At 37.6% G+C, this 20,093-nt stretch overlaps 1 protein-coding gene across 43 annotated transcripts in view; it reads left to right on the forward strand.

Annotated features, from left to right (window-relative positions):
• RIMS1 (regulating synaptic membrane exocytosis 1) overlaps positions 1-19,774 on the forward strand; it is a 290,925-nt gene extending 271,151 nt beyond the window's left edge. For 42 of the 43 annotated variants that reach the window (XM_052675535.1, XM_052675145.1, XM_052675135.1 and 39 more), the window contains 5 exons: positions 9,669-9,810; positions 12,811-12,923; positions 15,277-15,378; positions 16,429-16,568; positions 16,922-19,774. In XM_052675535.1, the coding sequence (XP_052531495.1) occupies positions 9,669-9,810; positions 12,811-12,923; positions 15,277-15,378; positions 16,429-16,568; positions 16,922-17,140 (716 nt within the window). In that variant the 3' untranslated portion in view covers positions 17,141-19,774. Of the gene's footprint in view, positions 1-1,704; positions 1,875-9,668; positions 9,811-12,810; positions 12,924-15,276; positions 15,379-16,428; positions 16,569-16,921 lie in introns of those variants that run through there. The other variant, XM_052675525.1, reaches the window with a different exon arrangement.
• The last annotated feature ends 319 nt before the right edge of the window (positions 19,775-20,093 follow it).

Raw genomic sequence — 20,093 nt, forward strand, 5'->3', positions numbered from 1 at the left:
ACCTACATGAGAGAAAGCATCCTGTGAACTTGACACGAGTTGAGCAATTTGTATAAATCTGCTGGATATTAACACTGCAAATGACAGCCTGGGCTTGGGGTCCCTGCTATGCATATGCAGAAGGCATGACTCAGAAAGCATTAGCAGCAATAGCATTGCATTCCTGCAGTGCCATTGTATGGGCATTGCATTGTTCTGACCTCTGAAAAGTGACTTTTTACAGAACAAGAAAGTACAGATTGCTTCAAGTATTACACCATGTAGGAAATCTGTACGTATGCAATGAAAATAACTGGAAGTTTCTGCTGGGGTGTGGCATGAGATGTACAGCATCCCGTTGGAGGATTTTGCAGCTGTTAGGAACCTATACAGTACCTGCAACCATAAGTAATGATAAATGTTCATTAGCTGAAAGATACTATATAATTCATGTCACTTTTCTCATTACTCACTTTACAACACTTTAAATCATCAGAATTTTACTGTAAAAAGTGCTTCAAATTGCATGAGGGCAGATTTAGATTAGATTTCAGGAACAATTTCTTCAGGAAAGTGGTCAAACATTGGAACAGGTTACCCAGGGAAGTGGGGTAGTTCCATCCCTAGATTCGTTTACAAGGTGTATGAATGTGGCACTTAGGGACACACTTTAGCAGTAGACTTGTAGGGTGAGGTGGGTAGTTGGACCTGTAAAATCACAGGCCTTTTCCAACCTAAATGATTCTAGGATTCTATGGCAACTTCACGTCATCATCATCTCTCTAGTGAGAGAAACTTACTGCATGCATGTTACTGTTTTTTTTTTCATTTTTTGCCCATTCTAATAATTCTTGAAATAGCTTTTTTATATTTTGTTGTTGTTGTTGTTGTTGTTGTTTGGTTGGTTGGTTGGTTCTTTTGGGGTGTTTTTTGTTTTTGTTTTTGTTTTTTTTTTTGACTCATTTCCTTTTCCTCTTTCTCTTATCTTTGGTCATCCTAATATTGTGATTATGTACAGTAGGTTGGATATCTTCCTTTCTTTGTAAAAGGGATTGAGCACATCAGTCTCTGGAATGATTGACTACCAAGTTTTCAAAAGTGTTTAAATGAATTGATTCTTAACCACTTGCAAGAGAAAAATGTATTACATTTTTGGAATTGAATATCAGATAAACTGAACAATTTGACGTGGAAATAACTACATGGTAATGTCTGTTTCCTCAAAATGAAGTGTAAAGGTGAAAGGAATAATTCAGTGGTGAAGTTCTATTCTTATAATACATGTAGGCACTTAGGAGGCAGTGAATAACTCTGGAGTGCCCCTCTCAGTAACATCACTAAGGCTTTTCTGCAGTGTAACTGTACATTAGTACTGATGGTGCTTTCTTAGTTTCACAGTCTTTCGGTTGGTTTTGTACTGAAATTCATGTAGAATGAGTCAAAACCTCCATGACAAAGAAATGCATTTCTGGGTTTATCTGACTTTCCTCATCCAGTTCTGTACAACAACAAGAAAAAAATGCATCAAACAAGGTTGCCAAGAATATTTTGTACTCCTCTCTACTTGCACATCACTAGAAAATACACAGCTGAGTGAATTTTTGAACTTTGGGCAATATATTATGAAATGCTTGCTGGCAGGTAGTTCAGTACTTTTTTGCTGCAAGGCCCTGTAATGTAATCACAGTTGTAAAAGGAACTTGTGAGTGAAGCAACTTGATCATTCCTCGCAGTGCTGCGGTGCCAAGGGGCTGGAAGAGAGGGAGAGGCAACTCCAGAGATTGTTCTACGCAGGAACAGCACAAGATATTTAAACAAAGGTGAAGCTACTCTAGATACTGGGTGCTTGCTAAGGATTATATTGCAGCCAATCCTTTATTTTGCTTAAACCAGAGGTAAGCCTGTATTCTCTGTGTGTTACTGTGATGAACCTATATAGCACTTTCATTTAGCAGCGTGTGTTAAGCTGTGGTTATAGCTTTGCAATGAAAAAAAGCCTATGTCAGTTTGCTATTCCATTGATTTGGTAGGCTGGAAATGTTCTCTAAAGGCAGGTTACTAATGTTTTTGAAAGGAAATGTAATGCTGACCTGGAAATGCTGATAGTGGTGAAATAAAATTTGAAGGACTTGAAACAAGTTTGGACTTGTTTGCAGTCCAAACAACTCAAACTGCAGGAAAGATGCAGAATATGGACATTGGTTATGAAGGTGGTAATTGTCGTGAGTAAAAGGAGAGGACTGTAATGTGTCCTGGTTAGCATTTTGTGTTGTTAAATTAGGGCTGACTTATTATTCAGAAACTAATCAGTTGCACAAAAAAAGCATGTAACATAATTTTTCCTAGAAGATGCTTTGGTACCAGTGGTTTTGACAAACATTTCCACTGAAAGCTCATATGAAAACTATTAAAAGAAGTGGGCTTTGGGTTTTCATTACTTTTTTCACATATTTCTCAAGAAACTGCTTGAAAATAGATAGCAATAGTAAGCTTTCTTGTTAGTGGTGTCCTATAAATTGGCTATAGCTGATACTCTCTGGTAAGATACTGTCTTTTAACCTTATATTGCCATTTTGTGATTAGAGTGATCAATGCCAAAGTGTTTGTAATTATGATGACCCTTATTTTAAAAAATCTCACATTCACTACAATTGAAATTACAGCACATAACTGGAAACTACTTCCGGACTTTATACAGTTATTTAAATATGTTTAAATCCTTAAAGGCGTATGATTTTGTTTTAGTTTATCTGACGTCTCTCTTCTGCTTTCTTCTGAACTACAGTTTCATTCTCCCTTTCTGTATTACTGGCAGCTGTGTCCCAAGACCCTTTCAGTGGGCAGATGATTTCTTTCTGCCATATGCCAATTCTCTTCTAGGAGCTGGCTGGTCTTAAGCAAGGGAGGCAATGTGTTTTGCTGTAAAAATGTTAATGTTGAAGTGCAAACAGTTCTCTGAGCTTCTTTCTTCTTCCATGTCTTTCCTTTCCAGAGTGACTACTCAAGGGTATATAAAAAACAAGTACTTGAAATTTTATAAACTGTTTATATAGTAAATAATTTGTTGAAAATGTGACTTGTTTATGTTACTGATTTAATTTATAAAGTTTTAAGAGTTGAAGAACTGGGCATATGTGTGCCTATTATTGGATCCATTTACATGTTCTGATTTTATATAGCACTTTTCATACATGTGAACAAGGTAATTAAGATGCTGTTACTTCTGTATGTTTATAAAGTGTTATTGCAATCCCAGCAGTGAAAGCTCATTATCATATATCATCACTGATTGCCTCATTTTGGCTTGTCAGACAGTAGCTCATTTCACCTCATTTGTGTATGGACGAAACTATTAATTTGGAAATCTTTGGACAAAAAATACCAGTAATTTAAGAAGTCATAGCTGATCTTCTCAAGATGTTTCTTAAGATAAAAGTGCCCTGGTTAGACTCGGTAGTTTGGTTATTTTCCCAACATGGGAAAATCGTGTTTCTAAAGATTATCGTACATATCCACATGCTTGGTTTCACATTATTTTTAGTAAATAAGCCTAACACCATCTTAAGGAGGCAATATTTTCAAAAACAGTTGCATACATTTTTAAGGCCATTATCAGGTAATAAATCATGGCCTGCTTTTTCAAGTTCTTGTTTACTTTTATTTTGAACATGGATCCTAAGCAGTTCCTGACATTCATTCTGAAAATACCACGTCAGTTTTGTAGTTGTCAGAAGGAACTATTGAATAAATGAAGTTATTTTCCTTTGAAATCTAAGTGCAAACAATTTTAAGAGTCTGAGTTTGCAAGTTGGCTCTTCGATGAGTAATGCAGGAAAACAACTGCTGCAGTGCCATATATTTTGCAAGTGACTTAGTGTTCAAAACCCAAATATTAATATATTTATTAACAGCATTTCAGTCAAATCTTTTGTTAGGCTTGGTGCATTTTACTCTTTTGTCTCTAAGTACATAAGGGAAAAAAGAATCTTTATTTAACAGCCTTACTTACATTTTTTTTTTATTACCTGAAAATAGTTAATAGGAATGAAATTGGTTTTCCAACTGAATGTGTGAATTTATGAATACAGTTATAAGATACATTTTTTTCCCTGACAAAAAGTTCTATCTTTACAATTTAACCCAGATGAAAAGGTAAATATTCTTTCTAGAAAGTTTTATTATTTATTACATTTGTAGTTTTTTCTTAATAAATATAAATGGGGAAAAGGATTTAGTGTTTTATATATGGATTTCAAATCTTGGGGTCAAATACCACATAATATAAACTGTATTCTTCTTTCTTTATGCGGTGGTTGGAAGTAACAGTTATAAGACTATTTCTGGAATATTTGAGATGTTTTCATGTAAAGAGCATTTTTATTCAGGAAAATGTGGCAAAACACACAAAATGTGTGGAAAATACAGTGGAGTGTTTTAGGATAAAATCTAGTGAACATTTGTATTTGTGTATCTTCTTAACTATTTGTCCTCTGTGCATTGCTACTCTGCTCTTTCAGTCTTTGAGAGCAATCCAGTGTTGTGTCCATGTGAGAGATCTACACATGTAAAAGAATAAATGGACTTAAAATTATTTCTTCTTTTATTTCTGTAACTGCTTTAGGACCCGATCCAAGGGGCAGTTTTTCAATTCATGTGTAAACAGAATTTGTTGGTGTGAAAATGTGTTACATGCAGAGCGAGTGGAACAAGTTACAACTTATAACTCTGCAGGTCTTCCAGCAGTCAGAATTGGGGCTGCAAAGTAACACATTAGAAAGGACTAGAAAGGAAATGTGCCCTTTGGCTTTTGTTTTCTCGTATTTCCTTCAGTTGAGGGTGACCCATGATATTTCAGTTGGCATAGTCCTCCTGGTGTGACGTGGTCACACAGGCAATGTGCAGGCCAGCAATATGTCCACAACCCAGCCAGGCTGCAGTCAGACCCAGCTTGGAACTGTAGTCCTTTTAGGCTTTCTTCCTCATGCCCAAGAGCATGCTTGAAACCTTGAATTGCCCTTGAGTCAGGCAGTGGTATTATCAGCACCTGACTTGTAATCACTTCCTTTAGTGGACTGAGCAATGGTGCATGCTTTGCTTTCTTTAGTGTTCTTTTGAATAGGTCATCAGTTTTACATACTACATACTCATATCTTCTTTGTTTTTTTGGTGCTATCTAACTAGTTGTTCTCATGTGAGATTCTGGGCAATTCTTAAGGTGTCTCTTTCATCATCAGTAGTACAAATATCCATGTCATTTTTTTTGTCCTACAGAGATCTGCTAAAGCATCCTATTGACTAAGTCACCAAGTTTGTGTCCCCAAATGTCCCATGGCATCAAATATACACTTTTACATTGCACCATAAAAGCTTAATTCCATAAAAGCAGGCTGTGGCACATCTCCGTTAGATATTCTCAGACTTTTTTTATATTGAAAAAAGGGCGAAAATGGCGGTTTTGTTTACGGGCACATACATAGACCATAGAGAGCCTGGACAACGGTGATGCACTGAGCAGTCATGACTCTACAGGGATACAGGTGATACAAAGCTGTTTGTCTTTGCATTGTTCTCTCTGAATTGGATGCCTGTAGAAATGTAAATCTAGCCTTGAAATATCTTTAGTAGGCCATCCTGTTTCTATAGGTACTATCACTGAGTCTTTCTTGCTAATATAGTTCTGTTGTCAGTAGCATTTTTTTCCCCTAGGTGCTATGTTTGGAGGTGATTAAAAAGTACAGAAATTGGAATACGTCAATTGCATTAACATTTTTCTTGTTGGAGTAAAAAATCACTATAAACTCTTTTTATAAGATGTAGAATGAACCAGCAAATGCCACATGCTCCTTGGTATGTTGTAGCAGGGCAGCTACAACAGGGCTGATAATGAATGGCAAAAAGTGTGCAAGCCAAGTATGTCTTACAGCTACAGATGACTGTTTTATGATCCTTTTGCATTTGTTATCAAACGTGCAAAAATGTTTATCACAATTGCTCTGTAATCATTTTTCTCTAGCTTATACCTGTTAAACTATGTGTTTGTGTGAGTGATATTTATGCACATTAATCTGCATTTCTGCTCAAAGAAAGCCTTACACAATAGACAGAGTGGATAGAATTATACAGCACATTTTGGAATTCATTTTTCCCCTAGATGGTATTCAGTATAGAGACAGTTTATCTTCAGTCTGCACAGTGAGTATAATGCAATTTATACAGTGCAGGCAAATAACTGTCACATATTATAAAATTTAACTGTACATATCAAACTAATACAAATCAGCATCAGGACCAAGTGCTCTTCAATAAATATTCAGACAAGAGTAGAAAATCTTCTCAGTGTACCACAGCGTAGATATTGAACTTAAATTTTTAATGAACTTCTACTGTTCATGTAAAGACAGGGTTCCAAAGCTATATGCAGAACTGCTAGCCTGAATACAATACAAGACAAAAATGATAGTGGAGAAAAGTGCACGTTACAAGGAGCCAGAGAAACACTGGTAGTTGATCAGATCCCACCCCTCATTGTGCAGTCAATACAGGACTGGCAGCTGCACCCCAGAGTGACTCTGCATTACCTGACCCCCTCCAGAAATAGTAGAAGGTCCCAACTCAGCTCTGCTTTAACCACCTCATGCCGTGCAGAACAAGGCTTTCCTGAGAAGGTTACCAGAGTGTGCTGCTGAGATAAATTGTTCTCATTTCTTCTTGTGCTGCAGTAGGCATTAAAAAAAATAGAAAATAAAAAAACCCACAATGTGCATAACTGACCTGTAAAACTTTAAAAACCCATGAAATGTGTGTTTCAGTTCTTAGTCCTGGGCAAAAGCAGTTCTCTTTATGCCATAAAATTCATGCATTTTGCCATTCTGTCTTGGGTGACTTTTATGTTATATTTTATTGTACTGCAGAATATTAAGATTGAGATTGTAAAATAAAATCTGAACAATGACGCTTATTTTCCTAAGTAACACTGCAGATATTGGTAACAGTTACAGGAGGAGGCAAAGATTTTTTTTTTTTCCTAATCTTCAACCAAAAAAAAAAAAAAAAAAAAAAAAAGTTGATGGGGAAAACAAGAAGTGAAATCCAGAACAGTAAGGCAGAGAGAAGCAACTTTAAAAGCATTCAGAAGCAGACAATCTGATATATACGGCACAGTCAGATGAAACTGTGGGTTTGTGCAAGGATTTGTCCTGCACAGTCTATGCATTTAACATCTGTGGTGCTAAGAAGCATGTTCAAGCAGCAACATGAATTTTATCTATGATAATATTAAATTACTCTTACATGAAAAACCACTTGCAATTTTCAGTCTCCACCGTGCTCTAAGCTAAAATCATGGGGGCTTTTTTGTTTGTTTGTTTTTTAATTTAGTCAGTGGAAAAGAAATGTGTATAGTGATTATTTCTATGAATCTGCTTTTTATTATACTTTCCAAGCAAACTGTCTCTCATTAATGGATTTCCACATTCACCACGTTGTTCAGGTGGCCTGAATCAGCATCTCTCTCCTTGCCTTGTGCCAAGGTCATGATAGTCTTGTTCCTTAGTGTCTCATCTCTCAAGTTTTGTGAGCCATAAATATTCACAGGCACTTCCATTCAGATGCTTGCTTTTCAGGCTCTACTGTATTTTATCTTTCCGGTCATGCTGTCTGATCTGACTGCCTGCAGTAAACATTGCAGGGTTTAAACTATATAATCTGACCTGCTCTGTGGGAACAGATGGAAACAGAGACACTTTCAGAGAAGAGAGAAGTAAAAGACAACATGGGTGGCAAATACATACCTACTGGAAATACAAGAATTCTTCGTCGTAAGAGTCTGCTTGTGGGTTTTATATCTTAGACTGTCTTTTGATTATTTTTTGATGCTCATCGTATGTTTCAGCATTGACATGCTAGAATATAGGTGTGCACATTATCTGTTGGGTTTTTTTTGTTGTTGTTTTTTAAGGTAAAGCATAGGTTCAAAATGTTGTATTATGCTTTCCTATATTTCGAGTCGCTTAAGTTTTATGAAGTACCCTCTACAGCCAACTACATTGTCTGGGAGTAGATCCTCATCTAGCCCAGTCTTCTCCATGATTCAAGGCATTGAATAATGCATTTTTAACTCACCAAGTACTGGAAATTTGGATATGTTGCAACAAAAGCACTCAGGAAAACCACAGAACTGTTTCCTCAAAAGGGAGTAAAAGGTCTGAGGCTGTATGTAGGTAGCTGATTTCTTCCACTGAGAGGTACTTATTTCCCTGCTTCTGGGTGGCCATAAATAAACAACCACTCAAATAGAAAGTTTACAAGAAAAACCACAGCCTTTTTTGATGTGACAGTGTCTCTTCTTCACTCTGTATACAAATTCTTTTTTGTTTTGGCCATGTTATCCATCTTCTCTGATAGCACCAAAGAGAAGATAAGCCTTGGAGAGGAAGAGCTGCTCTATCCTATGGGATTTCTCCCTGCTCTGCACCAGTTCTGAAGACCCAAAGAGCAAAGGCCAGACATCTGCCAGAAAGTTGAAGCTATGGTAGGGCTACAAGATTTCTGGCTTCTGTCTGAAGTGTGACGAAAATCTGTCATAGCCAAACGTCAACAATGTCTGCGTGAAATAGGAAAGTGAAAAAGTTTTCAGCCTCTGTAGCAGGAGAAGATGGAAGAATTTTTTTTTTCGAGGTATTCCTGAAAGCAGAATGCAGAAAGAAAATAGAAACTTCACAGACAGTGAATGAACATATGACTTAAATGAAGAGGAAAATGCAGGAGAAGGTTTCTGCGTTTGTTCACGTGAAACCTTGTCATATCTACTGTTTCTTGAGAGATCTGTGTTACCCGTTGAATGAGAGGCTGAATTAAAAGAAAATGAGGAGGGCACTGAACTGAAGGCAACGCAGATTTCTGTGTTACGTAGAGACTTTGGTAGAAGTATTTCAGTTAAAGATTATTAAATAATTGCCATTCTTTGGAAGCATAAGATTTGGAATAGAATTCATTGTAAATTGGCTGTTACATCTGGAGCTCTGAACTGCGCCTGGAAGGGACTGGAAGCTCTCCCTGCTCCAAGATGACCTGGAAGCTTACAAGTGGAACTCAAAGGATTTTAAATTTAAATTTAAAAAAACTGTGATGAAAACTTTTCCAAACATATCGAGCTGCTCAGTGATTTCATGAAATGCACTTTGTAGCATTCATTTGCAAACTCAAGTTCTGTGGACTTCATAGTCTTCCAAGGGGATTCCTAAAAGATTATTCTGCTTAGAAATTATGTAGCACTCACTAATTACTTTGTGGTGAAAAATGGGATTTTGCTGTGTGAAAATATGTTATTATGTTTTTGATACCAAGTGTTTTAGTGCTTAAAATTTTTCTGTTGAATGCACAAAGAATTTTGTTTCTTCTTTTTTCCTGAGACAGTCATAAATTTGTATTCCCCTAACCTAATGTGGTGATGTACATCTTACCAAGTTTATGGTTAACATGCACTATCAAAGTCATCCTGTCTACTTTCTAGTTGTATGAAGATTAATAATAGCACATTAATAGAGGGTGTCAGCCCTTTTAAAGAGAAACCATGACCAGTTTTCATCTGAAGAAGAGACATTGCATTACTTCTGTTGCAGAAAACTGCAAGGAAAGGCTTTGTGCTAGACTGTCATTCTAACATTTTTTTTATTTCTCTCTGCTTTCAGAGGCTGGCAATAAGAAGCTAAAGAGCACGATACAAAGAAGCACAGAGACAGGAATGGCTGCAGAGATGAGAAGTCGTATGGTTCGACAGCCAAGTCGAGAATCCACTGATGGCAGCATAAATAGTTACAGCTCTGAGGGCAAGTAAGTGGCATTAAAAGTGCAGTAATGTAAGAAAAACCTCTTGTCTTTTAAAGAAAGCTTGGGATGTGAACAGAGGTGCCAGCTTGGGCTGAGGGGATAGGTATGTGTGCAGATTCTTCTTCTTGAGAAAATGTTAGCAAAACTAAACAATTCAGGGCATGTAATATGTTGAAGATCAAGATTGAAAGAGGACTTCTTTGAGTTTCACATTTTCCCTGCTATCCTGTGAGACATTTTGTTCATCAAAAGAGAACTGAATTCAGACTGCATTATTCAAAACAAAACTCGTCTTTGAGTTGTGTTTGGATTAACTTGGAGTTAAACTTCAGATGTTGTGTGTAAATCCCTGTGATATGAAACTGTGTTCAGTAGTACTGTATACAAAGAGAGTTTAGTTTGGAGTTGGTCCAAGTCTCTTATTGAGAATTGTAAAACCAGACTTCAACCGCACCATCAGCTAAAACCGTGCACACAACTGTGGGTAAATGGGCAGCTGTTTTCATTCACTGCTGAATGACTGAGCCTCTAGGAAAGGATAACAAAAGCCAGTTAGACACAAAAGTGTGAATAAATACTGTAGCATCCCTACAGATACCAATAGGACTCTAGCTTGTGTGCAAAGGCTCAGTGGTCACCAGAGAATTCTTACAAGTTGTCCCGTGCAAAAGTGAAAACTGAAGGTATGGAATTCTGTTTTACAGACCAGATAAAAAATGGACAATAGGGACTTCTTTGGCTTCTTCTTTTTAAGTGCTTACACTATTACACAACTGATAGTTTTTAAGAGGGATGAAGAGCCAGTCAGCCATGATGGTGGCAAGGAGAAGTGTAAAGGTGCAATTAGTCCATCATCAGATGATAGGGCACTACCTTTGCCCTTCAGCATTCCATCTTCCTATCCTTCATCTCTCTACAATAAACTGCCAGTCTGAAAGGCTCCACTCACCATGGCAATGAAGAATTCCTCCTTTAAGGGACTGGAGACTGGCCTATTTTTCTGGTGAGCAGTACTGAAGAGATGGGAGCCCCACACTGATAAAATTACAAAGGCTTCTGGTTGATTCCTGATGATCAGGATGCCTGCGATTTGTTCCCTGACTCAGTTTGCAATTGACCTTAACCTTAACCACTGTCCCTGGTCTCTAACATCCCTATTCCAGTCCCTGGCAAGAGAAAAGTAACAGTGAGGCTAGTGAAGTGAGAACAACAGTGATATTTAACAGAGGCTCTAAAGGGAAGCTGAGGGTAATGGTCCAAAGGAGGCAGATAATAAAACTCAGGTTAAAAAGTTAAATATAGTTTGTTGCAAAATTGTTGCAATGAAGGAAGAGTAAGATACCTTTAACAGGATGTAGTACTGTGGGTTGAAATTTTTATCCTGTCTCCCATGAGGGTCCCATCATTTTGATGAGGCATCCACAGGAGCCTGACTTTGGTTACTTGAATAGTATTTTGTTTGCAGTTCACCCTTACAGTAGGCAGGTAATTATGGCAATTAGGAGGTGTTTGTATTGAATTTGCATGGGCAATTTTCCCTTCCCTGTGTGTGTGCATTATGATACTGCCATTAATTGCAAAGTCCCGTAGTTAATGTATAGGTAGTATCATGCCTCATCCTGCATTTTACAATAATGAGCAGATAAATAGCTCAGCTGAAATCACATAGTCCTACACTAGATACCCCAGGTATCACCTTATGTTCTTCTGCTCGAGCTATAATTAGAGTTTTATGAGTTGCAATTCATGATTATTAAAGAGAATAGAGTACTTCATACCATTTGTTGTTATTTGTGTACTTAGAGGTGTCTAAAAAATGAGAACACTGATGATTTTCAATCCTAGTAATTCTTCAGCAAAATGTAACAGGCATTTTGGGGAAAAATGACAATAAACAAGCAAGAAACTATTTCTTGCAGCTGCAGGAGTGGTGAGTAGTGCCACTGGGGGAAGAAGCAGACTGGATGGTTTGACAAGCATAGCATGAAGCTTGAACCTGAATCTTGGAATTAGGTTACTGCCAGTATTGGGAGGCTAATGGCTGAACTGGAGGCTTCTAACATTCTTTTTCTCCTCCACCTAAAGAAAACTTAAATAAGATTTCTTTAAACTTCTGTGAAAATCTCATCTTTTGATAAATCAAAGTTTTCTAATGAAAAGCACTGTGCTGATATTTTCTGGTCAGTTTTAGTTACAGACAGTCAATATCTTTGTGCAAACATTGTGAGAACAGTTAGTCTTGAAGAGAGGAATGGACTTTTTGTAGCCCACTAACTGTGGCTTGCTGTGAATTGTATGGATCAGATAAATCTTATATCTGGAAAACAAAGCTTTTCACACTAGATACTTTAAATAGGAAGTTGTGTTACTCTTTTATTGAGTCTAACTGTAAATTTCCTTTGAGAGAAATAGATGCAGAATGGTGGATAGCCTACTGGGTAAGATGCTATCCAGACTTAGTTCAGACTCCATTCTACTGTTCCTGCTGATTGTGATGGGGAAGCTGAAGCTGAGTTTCCCCACTATGGATTATTCTTCCTCTGAATTTTTTCACTTCTTTGTTTTATTATTGTTTGGAGAATGTATATGCGTTCAATAGAAAGCAGTTTGGAAATGCACATATAGTCTGTGTGAATGCAGTTCAGTCCTGAAATAGGGTGGACATTAGGTTTAGGTCTCATCCCCACTAGTGTTATGTGCCAGCTTATGGCTTCAGCTGCAACAATCAGTGCATTTAATGTTTGCATTGCTTTTCCTTGTTTATCCTAACTGATGCAGATGACATTTGGATGTGTCTATCCATACAAAATTGTATTAAAAATTAAATCAGACACTCAGGAATGTAAAGTAATAGGCCTCTGCATTTCATGACACTGCAGAACATTTTATGGTTGCACATTCTGTGCTGCTTGCCTTGTGTAAGAAGTATTTTGCAGGGAAATACTGTATGGCAATGGAAATTAATCCTGATCTTATGCTTAATCCGCTTTTACTTTCTTTCAGCTTAATATTTCCTGGGGTACGGCTGGGCGCTGACAGTCAGTTCAGTGATTTCCTTGATGGACTTGGACCTGCACAATTAGTAGGCCGACAAACACTAGCAACTCCTGCCATGGGTAAGAATATTATATGTTAGATGATACTAAAACAGTACCTATCAAACTCACTGCTAGACTGCAGCACCAAAAAGGCTTTTATGAAGTGGCTTCCTTCACTGTAAACACGAAAATCCTGTACCTGGTCACTGGTGTTCCTACTGGTATTTCTAGCATGCTTGCATCCAGAATGAGTTGAGAAACAATATTGCTGCAGATGTTAAGTGTCTGTTAATCTCACTTGCAGTTTGAAGATCGAAGTTGCACTTTCCTTCACACTGGGCAGTTATTGTGAGTTCTCTAATCACTGTGAAATCTCAGCTGTTCAGCATTTATATTTGATCACCACAGATTATACTGGATATAAAGACAGTTTCTTGCCAAACTCTGCACTTGTCCAAGCTTGGTTCATCACGAAGTAACCCCAGAACTTGAAATTTCTACCCGTATCTGCAATGCCCAGTTATCAGTTATTGATAAAGCCAGTGTTTCTAATGACAAAATTCTTTTCTACAGCAGTTGTCTGGATCTATCTGCAATTTTCTCAGTACTCCAAACCAGTCTCCACTCCACTCCAGTCTGGATAACCCCTATATTCGTGTTAGCTGTATCTTGACTATGTATAGGGTATGAGTGCTGTGCAGCAGCACACTACTGTACAAGTGTCTTTGGAGTGGTTTGATATCTTTTTGCTTGTACTTGGACAATTTTTAGGCATGCTTCAAATACTACATGTTTAGGATTCTAAGCGAGGAGTCCTTGATATACTCCATTAAACATGCTGGAAATGGTAAGAGCCTAGTGCTTCAGTACAGCACTCTCAGAAGTATCAGTGAGAATATTTTCTAAATCAAAGTGGCTCTGCTGGTATGAATACAGAGGTCTAAATTTGTTTCATCTGTACTTTAATCTCCTATTTTTCTGCAGATTCCTTGAGTCATGTGCATTTTCACTTCTTTGAACTGTTTTACTTACCGAGGGCTCAGGGTTCAGCCCCCAAAAAGTGTTTTACCACATTTTTTACAACTTTCGCATCTTCTGTATCCTGCTGCCATTGACAAATACCCGGATTGTTGCTCCCCCTTCTGGCTTCCTGTACCATATTTTTATTTGGTTGTGTGATACTGAGATGTAGTCTTAATATTTTCCTTTAAACTGTTTTTAGTGAAAGACAAAACATGTTTATTCAAGCAAAGTCTGACAGGTAAAAACCTTCCCTGCTGCTCTGTCATACCTCATGTGGCAAGGTATATCCACTGCTCTTCCATTGCACAAGCTTGTGAAAATCTCATGCCCGCTTCATTTCAAAATGCTGTAATTCTAAATCTAGAACCCTCTAATTCTGTAGTTCAGGACTATCTATTTTTATTTTTTTTTAATTCAGAGTTCAAATCTAAAATATTTCCATATTCAGATGTGGCATGGATATATGGACAGTTCATTTATCTGCACTGAAGTCACAAAGCTACATGCTGTATTGATTCTAATTGATTCTAAGTGGCCTGTTAGATTTCTACCCAGCTGATTCCAGAGTAGATGGAATCATACAGGTCCAACACTTTGAGCATCAGCCCATAGTTAAGGTAACTTTCCACGCATTTTATTGGTCTTGGAACAAGGAGTTTCATTTTTCTGCAGGAAATATAGTTTGTCAGATTCATGCAGGGAAACAGCAGTTTGACTGTTAGCACAAGCAGGTTTTAGCAATCTGCATTATTTCATTCACAACAAAAATAGGCATGCTGTATTGATAAAAATAGAATAATTAACACATTTATACTTCTTAGAGCTCTTTGCAGTACTCTTCTTTTGAGTTCCTGGAGGACAGGGCATCATTCTCTGAAGCTACTGTTTTTGTGTGCCTCAACTGGTCGGTGCATTTGCCTTACACAAACGATCTCCTTAGGCAATTGAGGTACAGAGAGTTCAAAGTGAACCTCAATCAGCAGTTCCCCTTCCTGTTAATCAGACAAGGAGACATTGCATGCCTAGCTCTTACATCTCAGCTTGGAGACAGAAATGTCCAGCTGAGGGGATTTCTGAACATGAATTTGGGTTTTAGGCTGTTGGCATTTGGGACCACTGCTAGGGAAGTGCTGCTGGGGCAGCAGTCCTGTGTGAGAAGTCATAATGTCATAATGAGAAATGAAAAGGATGGTGTTTATACTGAAATGTTGTTGTAAATTTGCTTGCCCCCGTGGGTCACAGACCCATTTAGTTCTAGGTCAAGGACAGATAAATTTAGGGGATCGGGAGAGGTGACAAGCACACTCATGGAGCAGACCAATAGAACACTAACCTTTCTGTTTCTCTTTCTTATTCTCATATCTCCCAGGCTGTTCTGCTTCTCTGAAATGTTCTTCTTCTCCCTCAGGTGATATCCAGATTGGCATGGTGGATAAGAAGGGCCAGTTAGAAGTAGAGGTCATTAGAGCCCGTGGCCTCACACAAAAACCTGGCTCCAAATCTACCCCAGGTAAGGGAAAAATAAACAATACGTGAAAAGAAATCAGGAATATGAAATATGCTGGTGAATTGGGGATTGGAGGCTTTTTAAGCACCTTGTTAGATGTAAATACATTTTATTTGCAAGGAATGTATGCATGGACATATATCCTTGTTATCAGTCAACTTCCTACCACATGGATCTGCTAATTGCATGTCACTTTTCAAGGAATTAGTCTTAGCAATTCAAAACCCATTCTGGACAGAACATCTGTAGAAGTATTCCTATGTGTTTTAGGCAAGTCATATCTCTCAGAAAGGCTTTATCAATGCACGTGAAGTCCTTTGTGTTTGTTCCCCACCAAAATGAGATGAAGAGCAGATGACTGTGCTCTGAACAAACAGCTTAGTAGACCTGCAAGTCATAGTCTTCTGTATGCTTGCATGTTATGGTAGTGCCTGTGTCAGTAATCTGTATAATGAATGAAATATCATTTTATAAGAATATTTTTAATGTCCTAGTTATTTATAGAAATCTTCATTAGGAGAGATATATAATAATTGCTACAAGCACTGCTCACTATAACAACAGGAACTCTTGTTTTAGATAGCGCTTTGGCAAAATGGTACTTTGCAACCTCATTAGGAGCCTAAGACAAAAGAGCAGTTAGTGTCTGTGTTATCTGAATGACTTAGCTTTAAATATTCCTTTCAATGAAATATTTAAGTCTTCTGTTGTGATGTATCTCTGACCCCTACATAGTGACTCCAGCTTAACTATCAGAGACAGTTAATTCCTGGCAAAGGAAAGTGTTTTTAGAATGACAGATGAAACAGTGAAACAGAATTGTTATTAGTACCATCTTGGGTCATTAAATTTAAGGGTTATAAAAATGAAATGGGTTCCTTATGGTCTGTGTCGTTTATTTAACAAGTGTAATTGTATTCAGACTATACAACAAACATAGCATGTCGTGTTCTTTCTACTCATCTTCCTTTTATGGCATCTGTCCTCCAGCTCAGATGTGCAACATAGAAGTTTTTAAGTCCAAACATAAAATTAATGGTGTTTTGTTTGCAGCTCCATATGTCAAAGTTTATTTATTGGAAAATGGAGCATGTATAGCAAAGAAGAAGACAAGAATTGCACGGAAGACCCTTGATCCTTTGTACCAACAGACACTAGTTTTTGATGAAAGTCCACAGGGTAAAGTCCTTCAGGTCAGTTCCTTCCAAAATCCAATTTAGGCTGTCTTTTGGTAAAGCACTTGTATGTTTACTTAAGTTTAATTAAGATATGCAAACCCATTCCAACTCACTAAGTATTTAATTTTCTAAATACCAGCAAACACATCCTCATGGCTTGTGATTTCTGACCTGTGAAATGTCTGTCTGTATTAAACATTTCTCTTTTGTTGACTCTTGCTCCTGTCCTGCCATTAAGTTCTCTCATAAGAGGAAGCAATCATTCACCCTTAAGAAAAACATTTTCCTTACTATATACATCGTGATATACAGCAGGAGTGAGCATGGCTCTTTGAACCAGGCTGAACCTGTATCTTGTGTTCTTACAGGTAATAGTCTGGGGAGACTATGGCCGAATGGATCACAAATGCTTCATGGGTGTTGCCCAGATCCTTCTGGAGGAATTAGATCTGTCCAGTGTGGTAATAGGCTGGTATAAATTATTCCCACCTTCATCACTAGTGGATCCAACCTTGACTCCCTTGACACGCAGAGCTTCCCAGTCGTCTCTGGAAAGTTCAACTGGGCCTCCCTGCATTAGGTCATAGAAGCAGGTGCTGCCTAATAAAACATCACCCAGGATAACGATTGGAACCAGATATTCACACGATCAAAAACACTGTTGGAGAGAGACAATCACTTCTGTTTTTGCTTGTAGTAGTTATCCAAAAATATGTCTGAATTGTTTGTCAAGAGACGGCTTACATTGATGGAACAAAAGTATATAACATACAGCCAAACTGTCTGTCTATCTCTGATGCTTTTAATGATCCAAAGCCAAACAAAAAAATATAAAAAAAATAAAAAAAAGAGAGAGAGAGAGAGGGATCTTTAGATTCAAATTAAGTCAAATATGAGCCAAACTGGAAGCTCTCACTCTGTTAACAACATTGTATTTTTCACATTTTGACAGAGCCCTCAAGCAGTGTTAACTTCCTGGTGTTTCAGAAGTTTTTCTGTATTTGTTACTTCCACTAGTTTTTTGCCATGTGATTCTGCTAGTTTTGTAGAAGTCCTCACAACGCTAACAGAGACCCTTCCTTTCTTTTTCTAAACCAAACAAAAAAAAAGGGCTGAAGCATATCTCTGTAGGCATCGTTAAAGTGTTCAGCAGCCAGTTATGATTCCAGCACGTTCAAATCATTTCTTGGTTCTGGTGCTTCAAAGTCTCCCATGTGGGAACCCAGAACAAATGACCAACCAAGGTTATATTCTTAAAAGTAACTAATCATCACAGTGCCACTTTTTCTTTGTAAAAAGCAGATATGTTTGCATTATATATACTAACTTTTATGTTTATGATGTTTTGCATGGAAGAATTTTGAAGAATTCTGCAACTAATGCTGGGGACTGGTATAAAGCAGCTTTATTCTTAATTTTGACATAGAATATGTTACTGGTAATGCAGTTTTCCTCCTAGAAATGGAGAGGGAATACTTACGTTTCTGTGTATAAATGTATATTTGACTTCCCAAAACGTTGACCAGGAATGGATTGAGCATATGACACTTTCAGCTGTACCCAGGCTTCTCTCACGTGTGTCGCTTCAGACACACCTGTCTGCCCTGGATAGAGCATGGTATGAGTTGTTCAGTGTTTCACTGGAAATTCCAGTTGAAATATTCTGCACTTACTAATGTTTTTATCAAATTTTAGTTTACATTTCTTTGAGATTGATGCAAGCACAAGGCTTGATTTTTTAACGCAAGATATCTTACTTTTTGGAGAAAAAAGTCAAATTTCAATTTGCTTTTTATTCATTTGAGTTCTTCTTGGCCTTGAAATCCCTTGTGATATCCTGTAAATGTGCTAAAAACTGCAGATTCTGCAGGTGCATTGTTATGTTTCCCCTCCTTTTACAGGCCATTCGATTTTGTGGTCACACAAATAGAGCAGCATGACTTGGAACTGTTCAAAGCTGCATGCACGTTTTGTAAAAAGAGATGAAAAAGGTTATTTAATAATGTATGTTAGTTCCACATAGGCCAGCTTGTATGTTGCATGTACTTGTACAGTTTGCTCGTAATTACAATACTGAAGTAACCAAGAAATCTAAGCCATCCATTTTTCTTATAGACATTTTGCAGGTTTTAGCCAGGCTAGGTCTGTGAGTCTGGTGCTAAATGTCTATAGATGGACTTTATTTTTTACCCTATGGAAAACGTGATGTAGTATGGACCAAATTCCTTCTAATAAATATTTTGGTGTAGATTCCTACTGTGGGGTTGTAACACATGTAGAAACTGTGTACACACTAGGTTTTAACTCATAGACATACTGCCTGCACCAAGTGAACTATTTATTATTATTCAACACGTTGGAATTACTCTGCCCATCTTTCCATAGGGCACAGATTGGTACTGCTCGACCTGCTGAGCAGGAAGAACTCAAGCATTGGTGCACTACTACTAGATCCTGTTCTGTCTTAGTGGCCAAAAACCAACTAGTTATAATTCGATAGTAACTTTCTATTCTGACCACTTGTCTTAACACTCCCCTGTGCTTTTAAATGAACTTCCAACTCATATTATGTAAACATGTTTAATAAAATTTCCTTTTCATGTCCAGTGTAGTAGTTGTGCTCTCTGTATGTTCTGAGGTTCACCTGTGATTCTGCTCGCTGCAGGACTGTGTGAAATGTGTTAAGGAACAGTAAAATGATAAGTAACTTCTATGGTTCGTTTGATCGATGTAATATTGTATGTTGAAATCTGGGACCAGAATCTGGGGCCTGGTGAAAGTTGTGTTTGGTTGACTGCCTTCTCACCGTGAAAGGAGCCAAACTGTGCTCTCAGTTACTGAAGCAGGCCAATTAAAGTCACTTAGCCAAATTGCAATCTGGTGAAATCTGATCAGTTTGTTTGCAATGAGTGTTGCTGCACCTGCTCGCACCAGGTCAGCGGGATGGTGCATGTCAGCTCAGTGTTTGGTGTGGGCCGAGCCTTTAAGAGGTGAGAACAACTTCTTACCTTTTGCCCTTTCTAAACCCAGAAATATGCCGTTGTTCTGTCGTGCCACGATGGATCCTGCTTTATAGAAACATACCTGAGAGCAGAATTTGGCACTAAATTTTGTTAGAGAATTAAAGATGATGTATGTTGTTTGATTTTAGTTTTCCATGTCCCACAGATACCTGATCACAACTGAAAAATAACATAAAGACAATATTGCCTCACTTCAAACACTTTTGTTTATTACTTTATTTAACTGAATACATGATTAAGCTATTGAAAAAAAAAAAAAAAAGAATAATTAAACATGGTAATCTCTGAACAAAAGGCATGTTATATCTCTGCTTCTGTGGGGTGGGAGTGATCTGTTTACATATAGAATTTGTCATACCGTTGCAAAAAGACTGCTTTCATAAATCTCATGACTTAGTGTTCAGTACTAGGAGATCTTTCCCATGCTGATCCTTATTAATAAGTAAAATTTAGCATTTCTTATTCCCCCTAGAGCATAGAAAATGTAACATCAAAAAGAGCCCAACATACTGAACTA

The sequence above is a fragment of the Tympanuchus pallidicinctus genome, unplaced genomic scaffold (assembly GCF_026119805.1).
Source record: "Tympanuchus pallidicinctus isolate F22 unplaced genomic scaffold, pur_lepc_1.0 scaffold1, whole genome shotgun sequence".
Taxonomy (NCBI): domain Eukaryota; kingdom Metazoa; phylum Chordata; class Aves; order Galliformes; family Phasianidae; genus Tympanuchus; species Tympanuchus pallidicinctus.